Source organism: Pimephales promelas, chromosome 2 (assembly GCF_988280905.1).
Source record: "Pimephales promelas chromosome 2, fPimPro1.hap1.1, whole genome shotgun sequence".
In the NCBI taxonomy this organism is placed as follows: domain Eukaryota; kingdom Metazoa; phylum Chordata; class Actinopteri; order Cypriniformes; family Leuciscidae; genus Pimephales; species Pimephales promelas.
The window spans coordinates 48,814,558-48,836,235 of NC_142770.1; the positions used below are offsets into that span (position 1 = coordinate 48,814,558).

Here is a 21,678-nt window from a genome sequence, read left to right on the forward strand (position 1 = left end):
TTTTGATTATCTCTCGTTGGTAAATAATGCGATTTTTGTTAATTTCCTTACAATAAGAGTCATATTATGATCTGACAAACCAGTGAGAAGATTATAAGATTTTATAATTCTCTCTGGTTTGTTACTAAATATAAGATCAATTTGCGTTTTTGAGACATTTGTTATTCGTGTATGTCCATCTATTAATTGAGTCAATTCAAATTTATCTGTAAGTACTTTTAACTTTTTTCTAGTTGTTTTTTCAGCCCAATTTATATTAAAATCACCCAGAACTATACATTCTTTCTTTGTATCCAATACTTTAAGCAGGTTTTTAAAATTTTCATAAAACGTGACATCATATGACGGTGGTCTATACACGCCAATCACATTAAATGACATCTGCTGAGAAAGAATAATAGTAATGGCAATACATTCAAGTTCATTTACACATGTTAAATCAATTTGTTCGCATCTAATGTTATCTCTCACATACATAAGCAGCCCGCCACCTCTTCCCTTATTTCTGTCCTTTCTGAAGACCTTGTAGCCAGGCATTGTAAACGAGGCTACAGGTGAAGATTTGGATAACCATGTTTCAGATAGACAGAGAAAGTCCAAATTAGAATCGGTAAAAAGTTTTTCTAGTTGTTCCGTTTTTGCTCTCACGCTATGAATATTAAGGTGACCTCCAATGAGACCCCTCGGGTTTGCCTGTGGATCCCAAACAAATTTGGAGTGCTGAACGGTTTGGAAGAGTCCAATGTTAAAGTGTTTTGTAACCGCCGGATTTCCATGTGAGTGTCTTTGTTGATCGGCATTACCTGAAGTTATGAGCATGCTCGCCGGGAATTCATCTTGCACCGCGACAGGTCCTGGGTTCAGCTCGACATCGCCAGCAAGGAGGAGTGTAGCAAACAGGTATATGAGCAGTTTTCTATAAGACCGTGGAACTTTAGATCTATCACTCGCAGTATTAGTTTGCTCACATGGCGCTATTGCTTTTCCATCCCGAAGTATCAACGTATAAAGGGTGAATCGACTCCATTCATTGTGTACAACAGGTTGCGCTGGTGATAGTGCAGTGTCTCGCGAGATCAACTGGTTGATCCCACAGCCAAAAACAGAGAGGATCAGCAGCAGTATAATATAGACCAAAAAGGCAGATCGCTGGATGAAATCATCAGTCCTCAGTACATACCGGTACTTGTTTTTTGTAGTATGGTTAAAATCATAACATTTTCCGGTCACTTTAGGCGATGTAAATGAAAACAGACATAAAAGTTTGGTGAGGACACCTGCAGCTCCTGCCAAGCCGCCGCCCGCCATTTTTTCCTAGTGATGACACTGAATAAATCTGTTAGCAGCACAGACTGTTAGTTTACGTGCTATTTGGCGTCTATTGTTCTTGAGTTGTTCAATCCTTACAAACTCTATCAAAGGCCAGTTGAATGAACATAACCACTTTGCTAAAGTTGTAAATCTTTGATGACATGGTAACGCTTTTTTCTGTTTTTTCATGCCTTTAAAATCTTGACACACTATTGACTGTTTTTGTTGTTTTTCACCAACAAAAAGTTACAAATCAAGAGGATCAACTACTACTTACTCGACTTGACCTCACGGTTAGGTTTAATAAAAAAAATGTCTTTGCAGTGTGCAAATTCCTTGGTTAGGCTAAATATTAAAAACTCTCATTTCATTATTTAAAATCGTTTTAATTTCTCAGTGCAAGATATTTAATAATTGGTTTTGTGAAAGCTTATAGTTGGTGATTACAACTTAATTTATTTATCGAATTGACATGAAAACTGACAGCCTACTAATAATTAATTAGATTTTACTATGAATTAAATCACAAATGTGTAAGTTTTATTAGAGCTTAAAATATATTATAATATTTAAAACACAAGAAGTTACTTAGGGACAATCAAGCCTGTCATGTAATTGTGACGATCAGCAGCCGTGGTGCCCTCGAGAGCCACTAGAGGGCATCCTCTCCCCATGTTTGTTTCCCCATGGACTCTTTGTGTTTCATTATGTTCAGCTGTGTTTCATTATTGGTTATTGAGTTCCTTATTTAAGCCTGAGTTTTCCCTGTGTCCCTTGCGAAGTCTTGTTACCCTGTAAGCGTACAATTCCGAGCGTTATTCCCTGTTCTGTGTCTCCGTGTTTCCCTGGACTCTTGACCCTTGCCTGTTTCCTGGACTGCTCTCGAACCTGTGCTGCCTGCCTCGACCATTGCCTGTTTAGACCACGAGTTTCTGGATTGCCCCTTTGTTTAACTGTTTGCCAGTTTTCATGTCTGCTTGTCTTAATAAAGTGCTGCACATGGATCCGACCGTCTCTGTCCGTACGTTACAGAAGACTTCGCCAAACGAGGATCCAGCAGACTTTCAGCATCTATCCGCCGTGGTCAAGACCCGAGCTTCAATGCTAGCCTCTCATAGTTCTCAGCTGGCGAGACTAACTTCTCTCCTCGAGGAACTAGCTAGCTCCGTGCAATCATGGTCTCCGCAGAGCTCAAGCACAGCGGCTAATCAAGCCCAAACCCCCGCTGCACCTGTTCCACCGCAACCCAGTGTGAGTACCGCATGCAGTAATTCCAGTACGCCGTTTCCCGAGAAGTTTAATGGCTCACCTGAAGCGTGTGAAGGATTTCTGCAGCAGTGCAGCTGGTACATGAGTCATCAGCCCCAGTTATACGCCTCGGATATCGACCGCGTTTCTTTCATCTGCTCACTGTTAACTGGAAAGGCTCTGGAGTGGGCAGGCACGTTTTGGGAACCAGGTCGGATGTCGTTTCCTCCTTTCGACGTGTTTACCGCCCTGTTCAGAAAGGCTTTTGAACTCCCCGCAGAAAAGGAGGGTCTCGAGGAACTGCTCTTTTCCCTGCGCCGGGGAGTTTCGTATGCGGCGGATTTCTCTCACTCACTCCGCACGCAGCATAAGCCTCAGCTCGCTAAACTGTTTGATCCTCCCTTAAGGACCGTCAGAGGAGCTTCTAAGCATATCGTTCCTGCCAAAACCACTCATGTCGGACCCCTCGAGCCCGTATCCCGCACTGGCCCTGTTAAAAGTGCTGTTCCTAAGACAGCGGAGGTGTCGCGGGTCGAACCGGAGTTTGAGCGCGTGCCAGCCGACTCGAGTGAGTCAAGTGCCGAGCTGAGTGAATCAAGTGAGTCAAATAGCGAGCTGAGTGAATCGAGTGCCGAGTCAAGTGAGTCAAGTGCTGAGCCGAGTGAATCAAGTGTGTCCAGTGTTGAATTTAGTCTGTCCAGTGAGTCTTCAGTTCAAGTATTTGAATCTCCTCTTCAAGTGAGCGCTGCATCTCCTCTTCAAGTGAGCGCTGCATCTCCTCTTCAAGTGAGCGCTGCATCTCCTCTTCAAGTGAGCGCTGCATCTCCTCTTCAAGTGAGCGCTGCATCTCCTCTTCAAGTGAGCGCTGCATCTCCTCTTCAAGTGAGCGCTGCATCTCCTCTTCAAGTGAGCGCTGCATCTCCTCTTCAAGTGAGCGCTGCATCTCCTCTTCAAGTGAGCGCTGCATCTCCTCTTCAAGTGAGCGCTGCATCTCCTCTTCAAGTGAGCGCTGCATCTCCTCTTCAAGTGAGCGCTGCATCTCCAGTTCAAGTGAGTGAGTTGTCCAGCCAAGCGAGTGTGTCTAGCCCTGTGACGCGCCGCCGCAGGAGGAGAAGGAGGACTCGTTTGGTTCGCCAGGCCCCGGTGAGCGTGCCCAGACTCCTCGCCCTGCCGGCCCCGCCTCTGCGCCTCGCCCTGCCGGCCCCGCCTCTGCGCCTCGCCCTGCCGGCCCCGCCTCTGCGCCTCGCTCTGCCGGCCCCGCCTCTGCGCCTCGCTCTGCCGGCCCCGCCTCTGCGCCTCGCTCTGCCGGCCCCGCCTCTGCGCCTCGCTCTGCCGGCCCCGCCTCTGCGCCTCGCTCTGCCTGCACCCTTCAAGCTCCGGGAGGCCTTTCCTGTACCCGTTCACCACCCAGAGGTTCCTCCTGGGAATTTCCCCAAGTATTTTTTTGGGGGGGGGCAGTAGGTACTCTGTGGGGGCCATGGAGGTGATCCTGACATGGACCTCTGAGTCCGTGAGGGCCATGGAGGCGAGGCTGTCATGGACCTCGCCTGTGTCTGCTCCGCCCTGGCCGCCATCACGTCCTGCTCCTTCCTGGTCACCCACGCTCCACGGCCCCAGGCCTCTCCATGTGCCTGGCCTCCTGCCTCTCCATGGGCCTGGCCCTCCATCCCAGCCCCCGTTGACCTCCCCCCGGAGCTCTTAGGAGCGTCTGGAAGCCGCTCCTTAGAGGGGGGGGGTTATGTGACGATCAGCAGCCGTGGTGCCCTCGAGAGCCACTAGAGGGCATCCTCTCCCCATGTTTGTTTCCCCATGGACTCTTAGTGTTTCATTATGTTCAGCTGTGTTTCATTATTGGTTATTGAGTTCCTTATTTAAGCCTGAGTTTTCCCTGTGTCCCTTGCAAAGTCTTGTTACCCTGTAAGCGTACAATTCCGAGCGTTATTCCCTGTTCTGTGTCTCCGTGTTTCCCTGGACTCTTGACCCTTGCCTGTTTCCTGGACTGCTCTCGAACCTGTGCTGCCTGCCTCGACCATTGCCTGTTTAGACCACGAGTTTCTGGATTGCCCCTTTGTTTAACTGTTTGCCAGTTTTCATGTCTGCTTGTCTTAATAAAGTGCTGCACATGGATCCGACCGTCTCTGTCCGTACGTTACAGTAATCACCATTAATAACCTTTTTTCTGCAAACACAGTGTGCAATGTTTTTATAGTTGTTTTATGTCACTGTCTAGATCTATAACAATTAAGTTGATAGACGTCAATGGATAGACGTTAACTCGCTTTAGTGTCAAATCAACAGAAACGCCAGTAATTCACAGAACATCGTCATCAACTTCTGAAAATATTTTCTAAACTCAAAGTGAGAATAAAGCCAATTATACTAATCACTTAAACTAATAAACTTACCACCAAGAAGTAAGATCTTTTCTGGCAGTATCTTGCTCTGTCCATGTCGTGGCGGCGCACCTCTGCGTTGTCCTCTTCACTGCTAAATTGTTTGCGGGAGCTGACGACCTGGTAATCTGCTCGTGTGTTCTCTTAATATTAGATCGGTGCTATCCACATTCACTAGGTCCGAGTCAGTGAAATAACAAAGCAAAATTTGGAAAATACATGATTTCTGTTGAAATATCCGAAGCTATAATGGAATACCACAGACAGTCAGTATCCGTTGTCCGCGCCCCGCCCAACATGTAAGTTCAAATGGCAGTGTGTGATTGGACAATTGCCGGCAAGCTTGTTTTGAAAAGATTGGCTCTGATTGGTCCAAATAAATGCAACTGGAAATACTAACTAACTAACGGCCACAAAAAAAGAAACAACTCTGTTAATATAAACATAACATGCTTTATAAACAGGATTTTTATTCATTTTGGCTAAACAAATGTAAGAGTCAAGCTTTTAACAAATTTATTTTGTTTTTCTAGTATGTACACCTGATCTTTTATGTTGATGTGTGCAAGTACTGGTATTCACTTGTTTTGTGGAAAAGACTATTTGATTAATTAATGCAGAAGTATAGAAGTGCATTACTTGTAATTTTTAAACTTTATATATATGTCTCATTTGTTTTTCACAATATTTTTTTAAAGCAGGGTTGAAGCACATGCTACAGTATAACATAAATATTAAAAATATATTGCTCTAGTCCTATACAAGGTTAAATAAGTTATAAGGTTACAAATTGCTATACACACAAAGTAAACACAAAAAATACTTTAATTTAGCAACAAGTATGCTTTCTGTAAATACACTAAAATTTCACTAAAACTATGTTTGTTTTTAGCATATTTCTAAAAGTGTAATTAAGTGTATATTTATTAGCATTGTGTTTCTAGTAAAACATTTTTAAATATAATTAAAATATGTTTGTATTTAGCATATTTCTTAAAAATGTAATTAAATACCAATGTACTTCTACACTTTTTAGAAACATTTAAAGCATGATTGTCATTAGCATATTTATTAAAATATAATTAAGCATACATTTATTACCAATGTACTAATAATATACTTTTTTAGAAATACATTAAAAGTATGCTTTTCTATAGTGTATTTCTTAAAAGTGTATTTAAACATATATTTATTACCAATGTAAGTCTAATATACTTTTTAGAAATACATTTAAAGTATAATTATCATTAGCATATTTATTAAAAATATAATAAAGCATACATTTATTACCAATATATTACTAATATACTTTTTATAAATACATTAAAAGTATGCTTTTCTATAGTGCATTTCTTAAAAGTGTAATTAAATATATATTTATTACCAATGTACTTCTAGTATACTTTTTAGAAATATACTAAAATGCAATAAAATACATTTTTAGTACACTTTAAATAAGCATGTTGTAAATACAAATGTATTATAAACACACTATTTGTATTTCAAATATATTTTTAATACATTTAATACAACGTCTTTTTCACCTGGGTGTGTTTCTAGTAAAACATTTTTAAATATAATTAAAATATGTTTGTATTTAGCATATTTCTTAAAAATGTAATTAAATACCAATGTACTTCTAGTACACTTTTTAGAAACATATTTAAAGCATGATTGTCATTAGCATATTTATTAAAAATATAATTAAGCACACATTTATTACCAATGTACTACTAATATACTTTTTATGAATACATTAAAAGTATGCTTTTCTATAGTATATTTCTTAAAAGTGTAATTAAATATATATTTATTACCAATGTACTTCTAGTATACTTTTTAGAAATATACTAAAATGCAATAACATACATTTTTAGTACACTTTAAATAAGCATGTTGTAAATACAAATGTATTATAAACACACTATTTGTATTTCAAATATATTTTAATACATTTAATACAATGTCTTTTTCACCTGGGTCGCTATACACACAAAGTAAACACAAAAAATACTTTAATTTAGCAACAAGTATGCTTTTTGTAAATACACTAAAACTTCACTAAAACTATGTTTGTTTTTAGCATATTTCTAAAAGTGTAATTAAGTGTATATTTAGCATTCGTTTCTAGTAAAACATTTTTAAATATAATTAAAATATGTTTGTATTTAGCATATTTCTTAAAAATGTAATTAAATACCAATGTACTTCTAGTACACTTTTTAGAAACATATTTAAAGCGTGATTGTCATTAGCATATTTATTAAAAATATAATTAAGCACACATTTATTACCAATGTAGCCTACTAATAATATACTTTTTTAGAAATACATTAAAAGTATGCTTTTCTATAGCGTATTTCTTAAAAGTGTATTTAAAAATATTTATTACCAATGTAGTTCTAATATACTTTTTAGAAATACATTTAAAGTATAATTATCATTAGCATATTTATTAAAAATATAATAAAGCATACATTTATTACCAATATATTACTAATATACTTTTTATAAATACATTAAAAGTATGCTTTTCTATAGTATATTTCTTAAAAGTGTAATTAAATATATATTTATTACCAATTTACTTCTAGTATACTTTTTAGAAATATACTAAAATGCAATAAAATAAATTTTTAGTACACTTTAAATAAGCATGTTGTAAATACAAATGTATTATAAACACACTATTTGTATTTCAAATATATTTTTAATACATTGAATACAACGTCTTTTTCACCTGGGTAGTGATCATATACAATCTATGACTGAGCTGATCGGTGATTTTCTGAACTGAAAAACAAAATCGACTGTATAAATGCCACATAAAGGCATCACCTCGTTTTAAAAAAAAAAAAAAAAAAACACCCTATGCCTGTTGACTTTCCCAGATGTGGCAGATTAGATTTGTTGAGGGGAATAGCTAGTCTGAAAATAAGGCTTTTGCACTTAGTAAACACTGCAAAATGTGGAGACCATTAACTATGCATTAAGATGAGTGGACAGAGGCAAATAATGAATGAACACAAAAAGAATGGTTGGATAAATCAAACAATTTATCGTCGTCTGGAAATAATGTTTTATCTAATAATTTAACCCATTGTACTGTATAAATTGACTGAGGTATGTTCACTGTTGTGTAAACCACTATAAAAGTAATTATAATAAGTAAATTTATGTAGTACAAGGTTTATGCAAACAACAAATGAAGGCCTACATAAACTTTTGACATCCTCTTATAGCAGGAAATCATATTTTTATTTTATTTATTTATTTATTTACTGTACGGAGCAATGGAGGATATAGATTCTAAAATTATGGGCTATGAAAAACATTTCTTAATACGTCATATATCATTTGAAAGATATTTCTAATCTATAAATTGCAACAAACTTGTAATTAACACTTACATTTAAAATGTTTAGTTATTTTTAGATATATTTGAAATAGTTTTAGCCATTAATTCTCTGGAATATGTTGTATTTCACATTGTTGTGAAATTCTATAGAGGTACATAGGTTTAACTGAAATTATATACTTCAAAATGTTGTCCTCCTGGCCAGCAGGCAATATCTGATGACCGTAAGGCAGGCCCTAGTAGTCAATCAAGTGAGGATCTGCAAGAGGGCAGCCACAGTAAAAATATGTTGTTGTTATTTTAGTTTATTATTATTTTTATTTTTGCACTTATTTTGCACATGCTTTTTTGTTCATAATGATAGACATTGCGAGATAAGCAAATGTTTAAATAATACTTTGCTGAAGACATGGGTCATGGGTGATTGGAATACTAGTCAAATAACAGTCTGATCATGCATATCTAGTGGTGATCAGTAAGGCCTTTTTTTCTTTTTTTTTTTTTTTACCTTTGTTTATTGTTGTAATCCATGATTTCAAGTAAGAATCCCCCATTGGCTTTTTAGTCCAAATCATTTGCCCAAATAACGCAAAGTAACGACTTGAGCACTAGTTAAAGCCCAAATTATGTAAAATAACGAATTGAGTTTAAATCATTTGCTGACAGCTTGGTCCCCCCCAGTTAAAAAATCCTATCTGCGCTAGGGCGGAACGATTATGGAAAATAATCTAATTGCGATTTTTTTTTTTAACCAATATTGCGATTGCAATTTAATATGCGATTTAAAAAAAAAAGTTCTTTACCTTCTGTATTAGTCGACAAAGACAAGCAATAAATCATTGTACAGTAGGGATGGGAATCTTTAGGCAGCTCATGATCCAATCTACTTTTTTTTCATTAATTAATCTTAATAACACTTAAAATATGTATTTAATTACATGTGTAAAAACACATACTTTAAAAAATAATTATAAAAAAAAACATTTAATTAAACCAATGTTAAGAATTTTAAATCGGCTTTATAAAATAACTTCATAATATAAAAGTTAGTAAATAAAGAGAAACAAAAAAATCATTACAAGCAATAAAGAAAGAGTGGTCTCACTATTTAAAAGTAGGCTGTCTGAATGTTTATCATTCAAGAGCTGGAGTGATTTCCCCTCAGTTTAGATATGATAAGCTGCATTCACACTAATGCACATATCTCTTGAAATTGTAAATGTGGTTTGTCCTGTTGGTTTAAGAACTGACCGTGTTTACATAAATTTCACGTCATAAAAGCATTTTGACATGCACGTTTATGCACATTTAACCAATGAGTCGCTCACGGCCGCATGCACGAGCACTCTTCACAAAGCGCGCGTTAGTATTTTAAAATGAAAGCAGCCTTCTCAGTGATTTTCATAGTTTTAATATATAAGCCAACTGCATTCCAAAAGACATAAATAATGCCTCTGTGAAGCATTTGTAAGGAAAATTCCCACGGGAGAGAACGCACAGTGCAGGAGTAACGTTATAACATCAAGCAAAGCGGCAAGCCCCCGAATGTCCTTGTAATTCGGTTCAACCCTGAACTTTATGAAATAACGTTACTGAGAGAGAGAGAGAGAGAGAGAGAGAGAGAGAGAATAGAAGCAAGCAGAACACGGTTTGTTTCTGAAGCACGCGCAGCGTCATCACGCATCTGTGTTTAAAAACTAAGCTCAGACTCAATTCTGAAATTCTCTGAATCGATCCAGGATTGTTGGGGAGAGAATAAATAACACAATATCACATACATTAAAAATAAACTGTTCTTTTATGAACGCCAGACCACGTAGCATGGCAAATTGATGCTTGATCTTGCAGACTGCTCCCGCGTGTCACGTGACCAGTGTAATCGCAGCTCTTGCGATTACAAAACCGCGTTTCATCATATCGCGGTTTTATTGCAAATGCAATTAATCGTTCAGCTCTAATCTGCGCCACTAGGTTGGTGGTTCAGTCCTCGCTTCCACCTGACCAAGTGTCGAGGTGTCCTTGAGCAAGACACCTAACCCCAGCTGCTCCCGACGAGCTGGCTGGCGCCTTGCATGGCTGACACCGCCGTCGGTGTGTGAATGTGTGTGTGAATGGGTGAATGTGAGGCAATATGTAAAGCGCTTTGGTGGCCATTAGGTCTATGAAAGCGCTATATAAATGCAGTCCATTTACCATTTCAAATTTGAAATCACAATTAATTATCCCTAAAGTGAAACCTGAGCTATTTGAAGGTATCTTTGTTAAGGTTACTCTTCATGCAAATAAACAATTAGTAATTGGCAACATATATCGGCCACCAACATCTCCCAAGCTAGAGTCTGATCGAAACATCCTAGCCACTGTCTCATCATTTGGTGACTCATCAGAAATTTTGCTGTTGGGAGATTTCAATTTAAACTGGTCTGATGCGGGTACTCTCACGGAACGTAACATGTTCAATGGTTCAAATTTTACACAAATTATTAAAGAGCCTACTAGAATCAGCCCAAGTTGCAAATCTCTTCTTGACTGGATATTAGTCACTCATCCCAAAAGAATAATCAAATCTGGTGTTCTTTTGGATTGTTTTATTGACCATTCTTTCATATATTGCATTTGGAAAATTTCAATTCCCCGTCTTTCTCCAAAATTTATTCTGATCCGTGACATGAAATTATTTAACAGTGATTTATTTATTAATGATGTGAGAAGGATAAATTGGAATAGATTTAGCCTAATTCCTGACGTGGAAGCTGCCTGGAATTTCTTTTATACTGAATTTGTGCAAGTCATTGATAAGCATGCCCCATGGACAACTATTAAGGTCAAAGGTCATCACCTACTTTGGGTAAATGGGGAACTTATCAGTCTGTTTTAGCAAAGGGACAGGGCGTGGAACAAACATAAAAAAAAACTTCTTAATGATTGGGAGGAATAAAAACGGCTACGAAACCTGTGCACAACCCAAACAAGAAATGCTAAAGCCAATTACCACAGAAATAGTTTGTCACATGACTTCAATAATCCTAAACAATTTTGGAAAGAAATGAATACCTTAATTGACAAGTCGAACAGTACCTGCAGTAACATGATAATTAATAATGCAACTGTTAATGATCCAGCTGTTATCTCAAATGCATTTAGTTTGCATTTTGCCCAAACACCTCAGGTACAGTCATCGTTCTTTCACCCAGAGCCGACCGTTAATCCTCAGCCCAGCGACAGCTCTTTCACATTCCGACAGGTTAGCTCAGCTGACGTCCAGCTGGCCATTAGCAAGCTATCCTCTTGTAGTGGACCGGGCCCTGACGGCATTGAGGGTAAGTTTATCAAAATTTCTTCACATGTCCTATCCTCTCCATTGGCTGAGCTCTTTAATCTGTCATTTCTAACCCATGAAGTGCCTCTGGCATGGAAGTGTACCAAAGTCATTCCATTGCATAAAGGAGGGGACACCCAAAATATGAACAATTATAGACCTATCTCAATAATTAATAGTATTGTGAAGATTTTTGAGAAAATTGTTTTCGATCAATTAACTACCTTTCGGATAATAATGTACTATCTCAATGCCAGTCAGGTTTCAGGAAACACTACTCTACTACCACTGCTCTTTTGAAATTTATGAATGATATTTTCTCTAGTTTTGATAACAATATGAGTACTGGTGTCATCTTCTTAGATCTTACAAAAGCGTTTGATTTAGTTGATCATTATCTGCTCCTGGATAAATTATACTCAATTGGCCTTTCCCGTTCATCTCTTCTGTGGTTCAATTCATATCTACATCACCGTCGCCAGTGTGTGTCCTTCAGGGGTAGTCAGTCGAATTTTACAGGTGTAGATAAAGACATACCCCAGGGTTCTTCACTTGGGCCTTTGTTATTCTCCATTTTTAATAATGACTTGCCGCTCTGCTGTTCAGGATGTGACATTCATCTTTATGCAGATGATACAATTATATATTGCTCCAAATTGAATATTTTGGATATAAATTATTCATTACAGTGTGACTTTGATTCTGTCCAGCACTGGCTGTCATTTAATAAACTCCTGTTGAATAAGTCAAAGTCTTACTGTATGCTTTTCCAGAAGAATGAAAGAAATAATCTTAATCTGCATTTTCGTGATTTTTCTCCTTTAGAGTCAACTGAAAAATTGAAATATCTCCGTGGTATCTCGGCTAGAAAATGATCTTTCATTCAAAGCTCATATACACTCGCTTAGCTTTCGTCTTAGAACATTATATCAATCGATAGACTGCTTTAATTTTCAGGTTAGGAAAAGAATAGTCTCCCAGTTGCTGCTACCTATACTGGACTATGCAGAGATTATATATGCTAACACTACTGCCACTTGTCTACACTCTCTCGATGTGGTATACAACAGCCTGTGCCGATTCGTCCTTCGCTGCCCCTATAGGACACATCACTGTGTGATGTATGACCAGCTGGCCTGGCTTGCACCCTCAGCCAGAAGACAATATCATTGGTTTCAACTTATATTTAAATGCATTTACTTTAAATAACCAAATTATTTATCCCAATATTTAGTGCCTTTTAGTTCACAATATAATCTTCGTCACAACGAACAGATCTTCTTTACTGTCCCTAGAGTAAAGAGAAAAACTGGGAATTATGCTTTCTGTGTTGAAGCCCCTCGTGACTGGAACAGCCTTCCTGCATCTATCCGCTCGCTTACGTCTTTTCCTCTGTTCCGAACTGCTTTGTTAACACATCTTCAGAATACTTGTCTATGTTTCTACTATTTCGGATTTAGCATTAATTTGTGTCAAGTTATCTATGGGTGTATGAATGTGTTTATGAATGTGTATACATATCTAGTGATGTCAACTTTGTCAGTTTTATTTGGGATTATTGTGTGTCACACTTAACACCACTCTCAAAATGCTTGACTTTTAGAACATCATCATGCTGGTTTTAAGGTCAAGGTTAACCATCAAGGTTTTATTGTTTAGTGGTATTCATACCACAGTTTGGGAACCACTTTGATTTACTTTATTCTATCTGGGTAGAGGGGGATAGTGAGAGCTTGTGTGTGTGTGTGTGTGTGTGTGTGTGTGTGTGCATTGAGGTTTTTCTTGTATCCTGTATACTGTATCTACTCTGTTGTTTTACTTTTCTTTATTGTTTGGAAATATTACTGAGGACCCCCATGAAAACGAGATGTTTCATCTCATGTGGCTGATCCTCTAATAAATGTTTATAAATAAATAAATAAATATAGGCTTAATGTGTGTCATTGTTCTCTACAGGTTGAGTAAGTGTGGAGTCACAGATGAAGGTTGTGTTGCTCTGGCTTCAGCTCTGAGATCAAACCCCTCACACCTGAGAAAACTGCTTCTGTCTGGTAATAAACTAGGAGACTCAGGAGTGAAGCAGCTTTCTGATCTACTGGCGAATCCTCACTGTAAACTGGAGACACTGTGGTAAGATCATCTCTACCATAAAGACTCTGAGTGAATAAGGATTAACCCTCTAGGCGCCACGGTTGTGTTTACTCGACAAGATGCGTCACTGAATAAAACAGCCGATTTTGTCAAATTGGGTGTCAAATTTCGTTCGACCTCCCCTCCACTGGATGGCAGACATGTCATACTTCATCCCCGACTGAAAAAACGTCATGTTTCTATACAAAATGTTCGAGTTACAGCGCATTGAATCAGTGCGATCAACAGCGGAGCTAGTATGAGAGTGAGCAATTTCATCAGAGTGTCTCAGCAATCGTTGCGACAGTATTGTGGTGGAGTCTGTCTATTATCACTGGGTATGTTAGACGAGGTCGAAGTATTCATAGTACAGATAGGGGCAACGTGAAGGCAGGGTGAGGAGTCGCAATAGTGTGCATACTACATACCGCGCTCGTATCATCTCACTCATGATCTGTGCCTTGCCGTCGCAAGTGATCTTTTGAACTAAACAGGTTTTGTCTACTTGTGTTTGTGTGTCATATGGATTATATATATATATATATATATGTGCTGTGCCTCCAGTGGTGGAAAGAGTACTGACAAATTGTACTTAAGTAAAAGTATTGCTACTTAAGTAAAAATGTACTTGGAGTACAAGTAGAAGTACTGAAATATAATATGACTCAAGTAAGAGTAAATAAGTAGTTTGCTTAAAAACTACTCAAGTAACTGCGTTACAAAGTACTTTAGTATTTTTCTATTTTTTACCCAAAATAGGGAGATGATAGCGAAATGGAGCGCTAAACAACTCTCATGTCATCTGTTTCATTCATACTGAAGGCCCAGTACTGATGCATAGAAGTATTAAACTTACACATTTCAGGAAATGCCTTATATGGATATAATAACTTGCAAATAGTGATGTTTTGACTGATGAAACATGAAGACAAACATATAATAGCTATAATATATCTGAGTTTATCAAACTGTCAGGTATTTTCAAAAGAATGATGTGTGACTTTAAAGGGATAGTTCACCCAAAAATTTAAATTAGCCCACGATTTACTCTCCCTCAAGTCATCTTAGAAGATATGACTTTCTGCTTTCAGTTGAATACAATCATTGTTATTAAAAAATGGCCTGGCTCTTCCAAACTTTATAATGGCAGTGAATGACTGGAGAAAATTTGAAGCCCAAAAAAGTGCATCCATCAATGATAAAAGTGCTCCACATATAGACTACTAGTTTCCTCTGTTGTCAAGAGCAATTTTTTATTACTAATTTTGAAAAGGAAGTGTAGGTAAGGTCATTTGAATGTTTTGATTTGAATCATTCATAATTGAAAGCAAAGAAGGTTAATTGAGAGGTCCGATTAAAAAGGTATGAAAAACAATAAAACAGTATGAATAAAAAAAAAAGTAAAAAAATAACAAACAAAAAACAAAAAAACCTAATTAATAGGGTAAAACTAAATTAAATGATCTTTTTTTCATCGTAGCCAACCGAAAATGTGCTGTGAGCCCACTGTTGCTATAGGAACGAACTACACTTTTACATGCATCTGATAGACAGATCAATCATGCGATCATATTTCACTGTTTTTTCAGCTTTGTAAAAAGTTTGCTTCGTATATTTAGTTTAAATGTATTGTTAAACAGGGAAAGCTTTACCATTTATTGAACTGTGTGCATGTATTTTAGACACTTACATTCTTGCTCTGTCCATTGCAAACCGTGTCCATGCATGTTTGAGCTGAGCTTTTTTATTTACCTCAACTGCTCAGTGCTCTGGTATTATCAATGGTGTGACCCATTTCAGTAGTTGCCATAATTAAATATGAGCAGAATACTCACTTACAGTCACTGATATATTGAAACGTTAGCGCTACTGATTCAAACACGAGCGCCAGTGATTGAAATGTCAAAGCGCGGTTTGAACGCCCTGCCCCCCAGCCAAACTGGAGGTTTTGATTGGTTTTGCACCCGAGTCAGACCTGTCTGTTATTGGCTGAAGTGCTTCAGATATGTCTGTTATTGGCTGAAGCGCAGGGCTCCACCACAGTTGTTTTGAAATGTGTCTGTCAAATCGCAACTTGCGCTGTTGCTCCGTTGGCACCATAGACTGTCAGTAGAAAATAGGTCGGCACCTTTGTCAAAGTACTTTGTACTTTTTATGAAATATAAATGTAGTGAAGTTGAATACTTTATTTTTATTTTACTCAAGTAAGAGTAAAAGTACCACAATTTAATTATACTCAAGAAAGTAGAAAAAATGAAAAAATCTACTCAAGTACTGTAACAAAAGTATTTGTAATTAGTTACTTTCCACCACTGTGTGCCTCATACATGGAATCAGAGTGCCTACTGTATATAGTAAATGGAAAATCTCTACAGCAAAAGGCCAACCACTGCATGCATACAGTTTGTTCTACCATTTATTAGTAATGATTTACACATCAGTTTGTTTACTACTTACTATATACCTGAGCATTCAGTATTGTGCAATATAGCATACAGAAGGTGATGGACATTTTGGGGGGAAAGAAGTGCTGAATTTTATCATTTAAACATGTGACTTTTCATGAAAATGCTCTAATCCAAGATTGCTGCCACCATATGATGTCATAATATGCAAATTAGAGGGAAAATGTAATCCCTACATAAACTTTTGGTCATCCTTAATATTTCTCTAATTTACAGAATCTTTTTTTTTTTCAATTTTAAGATAAAGCCTTTTGAAATTAAGATGTAAAAATCGAACGTTTTAGGAAAAAACCTCTGGCGCCTGAAGGGTTAATATGTAGATAGTGTATAGATGCAGGAGGTGGAGATTTATAGCCTTTTCTCACAGCACTGGATATAATTAAACTAATTAATTTGATGGCGGATCCAGAAAGGTTCAAAAGACAATCACCAGAGACACCTGGAGACTCACCGCTGTAACATGCAGAAGACTCTGACTGAGAGTTTGGGGAAAGAGACTGCAGCGGCCCATGCCAACACAAGGATAATATCAGAAGGACGTCACATGTAGTCACGCAATGCTGACGTTCAACATTTTATGTTCAAATTTATGTTTGGATGTAAAATTCAGTCGCACACTCTCAAATTTTGGTCGCAAAATGCGACTATTTGGTCGAAGTCTGGAGCCCTGATGTCTGCACGAACAGATGTTTGTTGACTAGCTACCTCTTAGCTTGTTATCTTAGCTCTCTTAGCTATAGCAGGCCTGTCAAAACATGACAGCAATGGGTGTGGTCAGAGCCTGCGTCCAGAGTTTAGCTCCTCTACCGGACGGAGAGCAAATAAAAACATATGTTCGTGTGAGAAATTCAAACTTCCCGGGCATCGTTGGAATCGTGCACTGGTTGGCTACATGTTTTATCAGTCATATCATGTCGTTTCTTTTATTGGCTTTCGTTGTAAAGACAGAATGATATGATGTGCATATCATGACGTCAAAAAAACGGACTGCAGTGTTTGCATATTTTGAACTAGATATCGCTTATCTTTGTATTTGTGTGTGTGTGCGCGATCGTAATTTGTTCATTACACTCTAAGCGACACACCCATATAACGGTCTGCTACCGGGAGTCTGTTTTATATGCACTATTTTATTGCATAACAAAACCGCATGATATTCACCCTGAAGAAATGCGATGTAAACAAAGGAATAACCATGGATATTACAACATTATTTTTTCTTTGGACATAAAATGCTCTATGGGATGTTATTCAGTGGACCCTCAGCTTTCCATTCAATCTGGAATTTTTAACAGTGGATGCGTGTCTGGCTCGTTATTACAAAATAATGGTGAGTACTCCATTTTTGTTTACGTGCGTTTTTATGTGTACTGCTTACCTAAATACAAGAAATACATTTGTTATAAGCTTTCCATCGAAAAACAGTGCACTGACATCGATGCCCGAGGCTTAGACCTTTAAAATTATATATAGTTTGCCAAGATTAATGATATTCTTTCATGTAACCATTCATAAATTTTAAACTAGTGGGGGGGGGGGGAGGCTGCAGAGCGCCGTCGGGGGTCCGAAGGTTAACTGGATAAAGCACAAAAGCTGTCGGGATAAAAACAGAAAAAGAGAGAGGGAAAACGAGATGACGTGTCAAGAGATGCGACAGCAGATAAATAAGATAATAAATATTGAACATTTATAATATAATGTATGATTTAGGCTATTCACATAACACGGCCAAGAGAGCTGTTTTGATGAATATTATCAGATCATTATCGAATTTCGTACATTATAGTATATTCAGCGTTTTGAACGAATCGTTTGAACGAATGACTCTCTTATTAATATGGTCACTTGCTGCCCCCTACGGTTTAGTTTCATGTTTAAAAGTATTATTTAATTTTTTCTTATTTAAACGTTTATTTAAAACATTCATCTCATAAAATTAGTCTATTTATTGCAGTTGCAATTTTGCAGTGTTTAGACTATATAATATAATTTAATTGGTAACAGCCCCATTTATTATTATAACTGAATTTATTGATCAAATGTAAGAATTTGACATGAAAGATGATGCAGACATTTAATAAGGTAAAATTAAAGCAGTGCCTTTATAAAGGTAAATAACGCCCTGTGGTAAATATAACACACTGATGAAAATATTGCTTCACAATTAGGGGTGTAACAGTACACAAAAATCACGGTTCGGTACGTACCTCGGTTTTAAAGTCACGGTTCGGTACGTTTTCGATACAGCAAAAAGAAAGAAATGCCAGAGAAATGTCCTATTTGTTCAGCCAAACTGGTTTCAGTTAGTGATATTAAATCCATGGTGAATGTTGCTGGTCTGTGGACGTAAAGTATTACACTAGTTCAATCACGGCACAATGTTTCTCCTGGTTTCCACGACAGCGCTGTTTGATCTAATAGAGATCTACGGTTAATAACGGAGAAATGTGAATGCATCTCACTAGATCTCGCAGCGACGTTATTACCTCAGTGGCGAATTCAAATGTTTTCTTTACCGGATCTCTTAGCGCGGTGTGGTTACAGTGTTGCTTGATCGAGATCGGCTCGCGCTGCACAGATGTTGCTGGTCCGAACTGATAAACGATCCGTGAAGCACATAATGAGTAGTGCAGTTTCGTTTCGCTTTCATTATGCTTGCCATTTGATGTTGCGCAACGTTGTGTTGGCCACGCCAGCACGAATTTTGCCGGCAGGAAAAATGGTCCAAGCAATCGTTTGGTTTGTATGCGTACCGAACTGGAAGCCTCGAACCGAAACGGTTCAATACAAATACATGTACCGTTACACCCCTATTTACAATACATTAGGCTATTTATACCCAAAGGATGCGTGGCTGTAATGATGTGTGTGTAACTGTAACTGTAGTGTGTGTGTGTGTGTGTGTGTAATGGGTGGCACCAACACTGATATTGCAAACCCCTCAGCAAATGTGCAGCTGTGCCCATGACACACACACACACATACCTCTCTCTCTCTCTCTCTCTCTCTCTTTCTCTCTCACACACAAATGAATATGAAATATATATTTCATATTGACAGCATTATGTTATAGTTTAAGTGTTGTGTTTATCTCTGGATATAGGCTTAATGTGTGTCATTGTTCTCTACAGGTTGAGTGAGTGTGGAGTCACAGATGAAGGTTGTGTTGCTCTGGCTTCAGCTCTGAGATCAAACCCCTCACACCTGAAAGATCTGCATCTGTCTCATAATAAACTAGGAGACTCAGGAGTTAAGCAGCTTTCTGATCTACTGGCGAATCCTCACTGTAAACTGGAGAGACTGAGGTAAGATCATCTCTACCATAAAGACTCTGAGTGAATAAGGGTTAATATGCAGATAGTGTATAGATGCAGGAGGTGGAAATTTATAGCCTTTTCACACAGCATTGGATATAATAGACTCTATGCACGATCGCTTCCGGGTTTGTCTCAGCACGCCCAGTTACATCCGGTGCTGTGTCAGTCTACGGTCAGAAGCCGGTTTTGCGTTAGGTGGAGATAGTGTCAAATTACACTCGCTGTTTACAAAAACTTTCTGCAGTTAACGTGAATGATGTTAACAACACTGTGAGGCAGTTAGCTGTCACACAAGAGTAAAAAAGAGAAGTTATTTAAATTATATATTTCGAGCTACATCAACAACTTTGAGGGTTAGTACTCTCTCATATCGTACGAAATTCGACTAGCGAATCAGCGTTTCTAAAATCGTTGTCTCCGTTTCTGAGAAAACAGATTTTATTAAAGTTTTGCCGCTATACACTTGGCCTGCAGAACGCGCTTCCGGAAGTAAAGATGCTGACTGAGATTCTTTTGGACACACGTCAGCAGGGTTCGTGCATAGAGGCAATTAAACTAATTAATTTGATGGCGGATCCAGAAAGGTTCAAAAGACAATCACCAGAGACACCTGGAGACTCACCGCTGTAACATGCAGAAGACTCTGACTAGCCGCGTTTCCACTGCCGGGCCAGGGCCGGGCCGTGCTAGTGCGTGCCAGGGCCAGTCGCGTTTTCACCGTCACTTCCGGGGCTTGATCGGGGCTTCCTCAGGGCCAACGGCCAGGATTTCTGGCCCGTCGAATACCTTGGGCCAGAGGGGGCCAGCTCGTGCTAGAGGCGTGCTCAAGGTAAAAGGCGGAGTTTATCGGTGTTATGGAACTTTATGATCTGAAGCAAGATGCACATATAATAGGGGTGTCCATGTTTAACCGATTAACCGTTTAAAATTGCATAACATTTTAATTTGAACTGTAGGCCTATGCCAAATGCTGCGCAACAATATATAGGCTATATATAGCTACATATCGACGAATTTTCAGATATTTGTTTGATTTTTTTGCCCCTTAAACATTTAAAATATTTGACAAATTAATATGAAAAAATATATATATTTTACTGGTTTTCTGAGGCCAAATTAGAACCTGGAAATGATATTTTCCCCGCAGTGCTGAATGAGAAGAGCCGTAACCACAGCCTACAGAAAGGGGATTTATGGGTGATTTATAGGCTATAATAAATGTGTCTGATAATAAAATAATATAAAATAACGAGGCATTAATTGTTTATTAATAAACTATTGTTTTCTAAATGATTTTCGGCTAAAAACATATCTCCATCTCCGGATGCACATTTAGAGAGAAATTAAGCTACATAAACATAGAAGATATTGGCTTTCGATTCGAATTTGTTCGTTTTAAATTGGACATTTAAAGCTTTAATCTACAAAGGATATAACCCCTGTAGACTAAAGCTTTAAATGTCCAATTTAAAACGAACAAATTCGAATGCGGTGGCTGTTTCAGGTCTCACGCTTCAGTTCACGGAGATCATGAAGCGCGCCTTGATTAATTGTTAAAGCACAACGTTTTCTTGTTATAAATAAATTTATTTGCGAATAATGTATTATTATTTTCTGTATGACCAGAAATTAAAGAGTATTTTAAGTTGTTTCCACTGAAAGAAATGCAATGAAACTGTTCACATGGGCGTCTCGCAGCCATCAGTGCATGCTCCACACACACTGGATATGCGCTGATATTTGTCAAAAATATTGTGTTTATTTGTGCTCTGTTCCTTTTTTGGATAAAGGCGTCTTCTACATATGCAGCCTAATAAAATGTTACAATAATGATGATGATGGTTATTATTATTATTATTATTATTTGCAGACACGGAGTTTTTGTGAAATGGACGTTTTGCTTATTTTCAATTGGCAATTTCAGTTTGAAGGGTGATGGAAATGGGGCTTTAACTGCTCCGTACTTGCTGCGTTTTATTTCTATAAATTAATTTCGTTTCAAATGGGGTCCAATCAGTTATTAAAGGTGTTAAAAATTAACTCTGTATCTCGAGGTTGCGGCGCGCACACTATTAACCGAGTATTAACCGATGGGCCTCGGTTAACGGTTAATGAAAAACTTGAAAACGTGCCCGCA

General features: G+C 37.9%; 1 protein-coding gene across 10 annotated transcripts in view; it reads left to right on the forward strand.

The window, feature by feature from the left end:
* Positions 1-21,678, forward strand: part of LOC120473870 (NLR family CARD domain-containing protein 3) — a 67,125-nt gene that overhangs the window by 37,603 nt on the left and 7,844 nt on the right. For 6 of the 10 annotated variants that reach the window (XM_089119082.1, XM_089119085.1, XM_089119086.1 and 3 more), the window contains one exon: positions 13,586-13,759. In XM_089119082.1, the coding sequence (XP_088975208.1) occupies positions 13,586-13,759 (174 nt within the window). Of the gene's footprint in view, positions 1-13,585; positions 13,760-19,355; positions 19,530-21,678 lie in introns of all 10 variants that reach the window. The other 4 variants (XM_089119079.1, XM_089119080.1, XM_089119081.1 and 1 more) reach the window with 1 other exon arrangement.